Source organism: Vidua macroura, chromosome 9 (genome assembly GCF_024509145.1).
Source record: "Vidua macroura isolate BioBank_ID:100142 chromosome 9, ASM2450914v1, whole genome shotgun sequence".
Classification (NCBI taxonomy): Eukaryota; Metazoa; Chordata; class Aves; order Passeriformes; family Viduidae; genus Vidua; species Vidua macroura.
This window is the reverse complement of record NC_071579.1, coordinates 22,646,594-22,655,192: the sequence shown is the minus strand read 5'-3', so window position 1 is coordinate 22,655,192 and position 8,599 is coordinate 22,646,594. Positions and strand designations below refer to the sequence as shown.

Sequence of the window (8,599 nt, the reverse complement as noted above, 5' to 3'; positions counted from 1 at the left end):
GAAAGCATTGTCCCCAGATGGACTGGAGGGCAGCAAATATCCATGGCACAGTAAGGGCAGCTGGCTTTGCCCTGTACACTTTGCCCTAGGTGGGCACCTTGTTAGGCCCCCCTGCACTGCTGAGTGAGTGGGGGGTCCCCCAAGGGGTGGAGGGGATGAGTCAGGGGCTCTGCCTTCCAGCCAGCAGCTGGAGGTGGCAGACAGGACTTCCCCTCTGTACTCCACAATCCCACTTCCTCATCAGATGGTGTTTTCTCCCACCCCCACAAAGCCTGCCAACTTTTCAAACTTTTATTAAATACAAAACCCCCGGTCTCTACGACCGAACGCTGCATTCAACGTACGCTGAAAAAAGGGTCAGACATTCAAATGTACAAAAGTCGCCGGTGCCCCCCAGCCCTGGCGAGCTGCCCTGCTCCCAACCCCACTGCTCCTAGCCCCCCATGGAGCATCAGGGGGTGCTGGGGCTCCCAGTCCCATGGAGGGGCACAGGGCTCCTGCCCTGCATGGTCCCGGCCACTCCTGCCTGCAGCCCCCCTGCCCCTGGCCTGGAAGCGGGAAGGCAGACAAGGGGAGACCTCAAGGAGAAGATTCCCTCCCTGCTGGAGGGTGCACCAGCCCCCACCAAGACGTGCTGGGGGGTTCAAATCAGCCCTATTTCCCCCACCAAAGCGGGGGAGGGCAGGTGAGGGCAGGCGCAGACAGGGGCTGCACACACACACAGCACCTGCCTTTGGGGAAGGGGGATGGGATACAGCTGCCATCCCCCCAGCCCTGGGGAAACTGAGGCACAGCGAGGGGCATTCACTAATCAGAGGTCTCTGTTTGGCAGAGCTGAGACAGGGCCCGGCTCTAAGCACCAGACTAAAGCAGAGGAAGACAGCAAGCCACGTCTGTGTACCCAGCAGCATGGGCAGTGCCTGGCCAGGGCAGCAACCTCACCCTGATCCTGCCTGCCTGGGGGCCCCAGGCTGCTCCCATCCCCAGCTGGGGCAGCAGTGGCTCCAGCGCTGGTAAAGGGGGAAGCCTGCACCCCACTTCTCACAGCGCTGGTGGGGACCCTCCAGCTCTCACAGAGTAGTGGGATTTCACCCTCCCCACCCAGGGTGCAGCCAGGAGCTGGCATGGACTGGGGGCTCCTTGCCAGGCCTGGGGTTGCCCCCTCCCTCTGTGCCAGGAGCTGCTTGCAGGGCAGCTGGGCTCATCCACCAACACACCACGTATGGGGCAGGGGTCCTGCAAACACACTCGTGGGGATGGGGGAGATGGAGAAATCCTAGGGACCAAAGGGCCAGCTGGGGGGCAGCCGTCTCCAGAAGGCAGCAGAGTAGGCAGAAAACATCCCTGTCCAGTTCTGGCTCTTGAGCTGGGGCAAAACTCGCCATGCCCAGCCAACCCCAGGCACAGGGGTTCCCAGTGACAGGAGCACTAGCCACGGGCCAGGCGGGGTGGTGGCCTGCCGATCTCCACTGTGATGTTGGTGTACATGGGCTGGCGGGAGATCTCCACCAGCCGGTACTGCAGCGAGCTGATCCCATCCCGCTTCATCGTCATTTTGGTGTTCTGGATCTTGGTGAATCTGGTGGAAAGAAGAGCAGGATGAGGATGGAGGGATGTCTTGTAGTGCCAGCAGTGCTGGAGGGGTGAGCAGCCTAGTGATCGCCCAGTGTCCCAACTGCCCCAGCCCTGTGGCTCACTCACCTCTGCGGGTTGGGCTCGTTGTGTTTGTCGCGTTCATGCTTGATCATGCGGTACCTCCCAATGCGGATGTCGGGCCTTGACACCTTCATGCCATTCAGGGATATGCTGGGGGCCAGGAGAAGGGTGGGATCAGTGTGCGAGGACCAGGGTAGGACATTTCCCAGCCCAGAGACCTCCAGGGTCAGACCCCAGGCAAAATAAACCTGTCCCTGGTTAAACAAAGCTGTGCCAAGCCAAGATGAGCAAAGCCAGGCCCCATCCAGGTCAATGTCATGACCTAGAGTGCCACATGCCCCATGGCAGTGTGCCCGAAGTGCCACTCCCATCCAGGGACCGGCAGCTGCATTCAACCTGTGCCGCAAACAGGCAGCCGTCCATGTGCAGCCAGCCATCCCTCCCCTCCCTGCCTCCCTCCCTCTGCGGCCCCTGCCCTTTACATTCCCTGAATGCCGCTGCCTAGCCCTTCCCTTGGAGCCCTCCACCCAGATCAAGGGCTGTCTGAAGCTCTTCCAGAACCCCACACACTTCTTGTACCCCACCCTGAGCCCACCTTGCATGGAAATCACAACTGTGCCACGTGTCCAGGACTCCTACAAGGGTGTTTTGCTAGTCTGGCTATTACAGGCTGGTTACACCCCACTGGCTGCACACTGCTTCCCTGGGCAGCACCATGGGGAAACCCATGGGAGGTGAGATGGCCATTGTCCAGCTCTGCCACCCAAAGCAGGGTGTGGGGGAATTGGGCTTTGCTCAGCTTGCAGCTGTACTGCTGCCTGATGGCTGCTGGCAGGAATGACTCTGTGGCTGCTGCAGGGCCACCACTAAGATGCTTCCAAGTCTTTAACCTCAGCCCTGGACATATCCAAGTCTAGCATCCCAGCCCCCGTATGGAGCAGAGCCCACAGGCACACCACCCGGCGGATGCAGTGCATACCACGCTGCAGGCTTCAGCCACAAGAGAGGCAGAGGAGTGTCCTGCAGCCCCCAGCGCTCTGGGAAAGGCCAGTTTCATCCATGAGGGTCATCAGCCCCAAAGTTGGAGTGTAATTCAATCCCTCCCTGACATGTGGCATAGCCCACGTACATCCCCCACAAAACTGGAAACACCAGTGCTGTAAGAGTGCTATTTCAGCGCTTGGTGGGAAGCCTGGTACACCCCAACCAGTCAGTCCTAGTGAGGGGTTGGGCACCTACCGATTAAAGATGTCATCATCCTCTCCTCCCCAGCCCCAGTACTCATTGGGAAAGCCATTGATCTTCAGGAACTGGGACTTGCTCAGCCCAGAGACACCGCCAAAGTATCCGGCATAGGGCAGCCTGCAGGTTGACAGCAAATGGGTCAGCCCCATTGACAGCAAATGGATCAGCCCCAGGAACAGGCAAAGATGGAGGTGAGCTCCATGGGGACCCCAAGTACAAGTACTAACCCCTTCCTGTGTCACTCTCTTATCCAGGGCTCTGTGCCCTGGGTCCATCTCTACCATCTCAGGTCCACAATTTGAGCCATTGACCTTATGCCTGCCCCAGGTGGCAATCAAGGGTGGTTGCTCTGATGCCATCCCAGAGAGATATTCCCACCCTGCCTGGGCAGAAACACCCCAGCTCCCCAGGGCACCCACCTGAACCCGAATTTGTCCATGCCAACAGCAAAGTGCCGTGGCTGCTCGTAGCAGCGATAGAGGTTGCGATCGTCCATGGGGATGAGATCCACATCGCTGAAAATGAAGCAGTCATACTCCTCGTCGTCCTTGAGCGCCTCCATGAATCCCACGTTGAGCAGCTTGGCCCGGTTGAAGGTGTCTTCACCGAACTGCAGAGCAAAGCTCAGCAATGCCTGCTTGTCCACCCTAGCCCTGCCACCCCTTGCCCCTGCCCCCTCACCTGGTTAATGATGTAGATACCATAAGCCACCTTCTGCCGGCGCAGGATGGGGTGCAGGTAGTGCAGCCAGTACTTGAGGTGGTGCTCGCGGTGCCGGAAGGGGATGAGGATGGCCACCTTCTGCCGGGGCAGGCAGTCTGGGGGGGTGTACTTGCCACCCTGGCGCACATCAGGGTTCTCCCGCTGCACTCGCTCCATGCTCATGGGAGAGCTGAACTCGATGAGCAGGCGCCCAACTGTGAGAGGGAGGGCAGGGCAATGCCAACAGGACAGGATATGGTCAGGGTCATGGTCACCTGCCGCTCCTGCCCAGAGTGGTAAAGCAAACAGCGAGGGGGACCTGCAAGGGGGATCGGCACTGCTGAGGGCAGAGAGTGCTCAGAACCTTTCCTAAACCGGGGCAGAGAGACTGGGCTAACAAAACCTGAAACCAGCTGTCCTTATACAGTTCCAGGCTGTGGTTTCTCTACTATTTCATGGGGAAGCCATGCCCACGGCCCAGGGGATAAGGATGTCTGCCATGAGCACCTACCTTAGCCCCATGTTCAGAGTCAGAGCCCAAATTCATCCCCAATGCTCACCCAGCATGTCTCACCTAAACCAGGAGGTGTCTCCTGGCAGGGCTGCAAGGGCTTCTCAGTGGCGGACTGGTTGGTGCTGGGCTTGGTGCTGGGGGATGGGGCCTCAGCACCGGCTGGCCCATAGCTGGGAACGGTGCCGTTGGGGCGGGAAGAGTTGGAGAAGGGGTGGGCGCGCGAGGCATTCCTGGCGTTGAAACGGCTGAAGAAGTCCAGGTGCTGCGCGTAGACGTCAAAATAGAGGATCATGATGATGACGAAGTGGAGCAGGCAGAGCAGCAGCACGGCCTTGCAAATCCTTTCCAGGGTCACCCCCAAGAGCAGCCTGGTCATCTTCTGGGCACGGGCAGGCAGACATGTGCGCTTGGCGGGGCAGGGGGGCTGCTCCAGCCACGGTCCTGATCCTGCCAAGACACCTCACACTCAGGACACCACAAGCCTGAGCCCCCAACCCAGCCCAAATGACACTGGGACAGCAGGAGCAGCACAGGCCTGATGCAGACATGAAAGGCTTGCAGGCTGGTATGCCAGAGAGAACCTGCGGGGGAATGCTGCACCTGGATCCCTGCTCTGAAGGCACACCCATGAAGATATGAGAGGTCCTCAGCCCCACATAGCAAATCACCTCCTTGCTTTCCTAGGCCAAGACCAGAATAGGACAGATCCACTCCCCTTCCCTTTTTCCCACCCAGAGAGAATAGGCAGACACCTCCAGACATGCCACAAAGAGCCCCCACGAGGTTGAGCCCTTGACAAAGGCTACGCTCTCCAAAAACATGGCCAGCCTGGCATGTCCCAAGAGCACCACAGGTATTCTCACCAGCCACCCCTTTCTGAGGCACCCCACTTCCCTGCTCCCCATCCTGCTCCCTGCCCACAGAGCTACACCCCAGCAGCAGCACCAAAGCGGGGCAGCAATGACAGTCATGCTGGCAGGGGCCCTTCTCGAGGCACCCAGCGGGTGAGCAGCTGCACGGCAGACACCGAGCCAAGCCAAGCAGGACATCCCAGCCCCTCGGAATCAGGGCTCCCTGCCACATCCAGGGGGGTCTGGCGTACAGTCAGTGGTGCAGATCCTCTCCCCTCCTCCTGATGGTGAGGCCTCCTGGGACACTGGACTCTGGAAGTCAGGGTCCCCTTATCTCCCACATGACGCCTGGAGCCGGGCCAGAGCCCTGCTGGGAAGCCAGCTGGGAGAGTCACTAGAGAGTCCCAGAGAAGTCAAACCATTCAGCCCTTCCCAGCTCTGCCACTGCCAGGGCTCAGGCCACAGCACAGCCATGCACCCCAGTTCCTGCCCTGAGCCCTGCCCTGCTAGTCCCTGCTTTTAGGGAAGCTGCTAGAACATGGCAAAGCAATCACAAGGGACAGGCACCAGGGTTCACAAAGCCCTGAGGACCTGGGACAGGCCAGAGCTGCTGGGTGGTCCCTGGGGGGACCCTGGTGGCTGGGGGTCTGCAGCAGGACCCCCAGCAGGAGTGCAGGTAGCACCCAACAGTGCTGGCAACCGGTTACTGGCAGCTGCTAGCCCTGTCCAGTGGGGCTCCCCAGGAAGCCACATGGCACTGAGTCGGCAGTGATGGCCACACTGGATGGGTATGAGGATCAGAGCTGAGGTGTGAAGCAGGATCCTTCGCCCAACCCTGCTCTGGGGTGTCCTCTCCCAGTCACAGAACTGACCCTGGCAGGCAGATCCTGGAACCCACCACAGGCAGGAAGATGCTGGAAAAGGCTCTGAGCCCAACACCCCAACTATGTCTACCTTCCCTTTGCAGGATGCAGAGCATACCCCTGTGGATAGGGGTGTCCTGGCATGTGTCAGCAGCACAACTCCACATCCAGTTTTTGTCTAGAAAGTAGCCCTCTGAAGAAAAGCTAGCTTTGCTGTTATTGCTCAGACTTTTCCCCAATCACACTGCCTTGTCACCCCACACAGTCCATGATACAGGGACCTGTGTGCCCCAGCACCTGCCAGAAACCCTCCCCAAAAACCTGTGCAGTACATGGAGTGGTGGTGTCTCAACAGCCAGATGGGGGATTCAATAGGGAAAAATCAGAGCTGGTTTTAGGGGCCTTTTGATAGAATGGTCCATGATGCAAGCAGAGAGTAACACTCAGCAAGAACAAAAGCAAAGCACTCCATCAAGCAGTGGCCACAGGACACCACCAACATGAGTGTGTTTAAACTGCTAAGGAGGGGGCTATGAAATATGATGTCATCTCCCCCGACCGCAGCAACTGTGCAGGGTGTGAGAGGCCAAAAGCACCCTGGGGGTGGGGAGCTGGTCCCCAGGGTTTCAAGCCAGTGCAGTATGTGCAATGGGGCTGGTGATGCTCAACCCCGTGCACTCAATCCTTCTTCGCACAAGACATCCCAGGGCCGGGAGAAGGGAGGCGCGGTGGGAGCCGGTGGCCCCGATGCCCTAAAGGTGGCAACCTCCTGGCCAAAAGTGGGGCGAGGGGCCTCATTCAGCGCAACTAACACTCCCCCGCCCCCTAATTTTTCCCAGTCCCCGACACATGCAAAAACTTGTTTTAAAAATGAGAAACAACCTCAGAATTAGGCTTTTTCCCGAGCCGGAGTGGTGCCGCCCATGAGTGACCGGGATCGCATCCCCCGGGTCGCATTCCGGGCCTCACCCGCCCGGCCAGGCCTGCCCGCGCCGCTTCACTCACCGCGGCCTCGGGGCTGCCGCGCCGCCCCGGCGCTGGTCAGCGGCCCCCGCCGCCGCTTCCTTCTCTTCCTCTTCCTTCTCTTCCTCCTCCAGCCCCGGCCGCCGGCCCGCGGGCTCCCATGCCCGGGGCTGCGGGGGGCCCAGCCGGCCGGGCCGCCGCACCGCCGAGAGCCGCAGGGAGACGGGGCCGCGCCCGCACGCCGGCTCCGCCCGCCGCCGCCGCACCGGGCGGGGCCGCCGCCGCCGCCCGCCCCGGAGCCAGGAGGGCAGTCCCGCAGGCACCGAGGCCCACGGATCCCATGGATGCAGACACACCCGGGGGAGCGCGATGCCTCCGGCTCCACCACGGGATGCTCAGCCCTCGGCCCCAGGCGCGGCAGCGGGGACCCTCCGAGCACCTCCGGGACACAGGCACTGGGTGTCCCGGCCTTTCTTCGTTCCCTTGCTGCTGGAAGGCAGCGCTTCCAGGGAGCCACCTGTGGCGACTCCCACGCTCCCGGCCGTTCGTGCTGGCTCAGCGTCCGTTGCAACCTATTTGTGGCTCCTTCCCCACCACCACCACCCTTTCCATGTTTCAGTGCGAGGAAACACTGGGAATCTCACTCTCCTTACCACAATGGCATCAGTGAAAGATCGTGGTTTGGTCCCACCACAAGTTTGGCCCGCCACAAGTAGTTTTTGCTCTGTCTGCAGCCTTTCCCTTCTGCCACCTGCTCAGCTCCCTTCCCCAGCACTTGTGCCTCTTTAGAGCAACCCTGTCCCCTGAGCCCCCTCCTCCTCCCATGCCTGGCTACTCACCCAAGCCAGGGCTTTCCAGCTCCCTTCAGGAGCTCCCTTCAGCAGACAACCTTTCAGAAGAGAAATGAACGGCAGCTACCCAGCCCAGCCCTGTTCCACCCCTGCAAACAAGCCCTGCTGAAAGCAGTCCAACTTATGCCTCCAGCTCTTGGTTTGGCTCCTCAGCAGGTGGCATTTTTCTCATCAATACCTACACATGGTTACCAAAATATCTTTTAACTCCTGCTGCTGCTTCTAGGTGTAAGATCCTGGAGCCTTGTTTAAGCTTTTTTTCCTCTGCTTGAGCAGCAGGTGTTCAGCAGGTGTTTAGTCCAAGGCCTGGAACACAAGCATGCACACCTAGAACCACAGGGCGTGCTCACCTTATCACTGCTGGCTATGGTAGGCAGGCTATGGGTCACCCTGAGAGTAGCCCTGATGGGTCTCATATCCTTGTAAGGAGCCTCTGGGCCCATTTCCCTGCCAAAGCTGTGATATACACAAGCAGGATTGGGAGAGTGGAAAAGTATCTCACCAATGCACATTTCTGACAGCAGATGCATTTCTATCTGGGCAGGGCAGGGCAGGGCAAGACCCATCCCTGAAAAACAAGTGGGTGAGTATTTCAAGACAGCTGCTAACCAGGAAGATTATTAACCCATAAAGCAGCTTTTCTAACTCCAGCACAGCACAGCCTCTCCAGCCCCAGGCATCTCCTTCCTGAGCTTGGTGAGGGTCTGATGAAATGGCTCTGCAGCTCCCACACAGAATAGGCAAAGTCTGCTCACACCCGACACTGTTTCTTCAAACCGGGCAGGGCCAGTTTGTGTCCTGCCACTATACAGATCTCACATTGCTCCTGTGAGAGCCTCTGGCCCCAGGGGACATCCAGCACAGCTAGCAGGGGCAGTGGCTTGGTTTTCCCCCCACAACTGTCATGCACCCAGGGCTGAAATATACACTGCAGCCCCAAAACTCATAGGACAA

General features: G+C 59.4%; 1 protein-coding gene across 2 annotated transcripts; it reads right to left on the bottom strand.

Annotated features, from left to right (window-relative positions):
- Positions 1-275: 275 nt before the first annotated feature.
- On the bottom strand, positions 276-6,998 carry B4GALT2 (beta-1,4-galactosyltransferase 2). Of its 2 annotated transcripts, none has more exons than XM_053985594.1 (7): positions 6,837-6,998; positions 4,178-4,564; positions 3,583-3,818; positions 3,321-3,511; positions 2,896-3,018; positions 1,702-1,806; positions 276-1,579 (listed from the first exon to the last, which is right to left on the bottom strand). In XM_053985594.1, exons 2-7 carry the CDS (start codon positions 4,491-4,493, stop codon positions 1,429-1,431), a joined length of 1,122 nt encoding a protein of 373 aa, XP_053841569.1. In that variant the 5' UTR covers positions 4,494-4,564; positions 6,837-6,998; the 3' UTR covers positions 276-1,428. The 2 variants fall into 2 exon arrangements, with proteins under 2 accessions (XP_053841569.1, XP_053841568.1); XM_053985593.1 differs by lacking the exon at positions 6,837-6,998 and adding an exon at positions 6,714-6,733.
- Between the last annotated feature and the right edge of the window lie 1,601 nt (positions 6,999-8,599).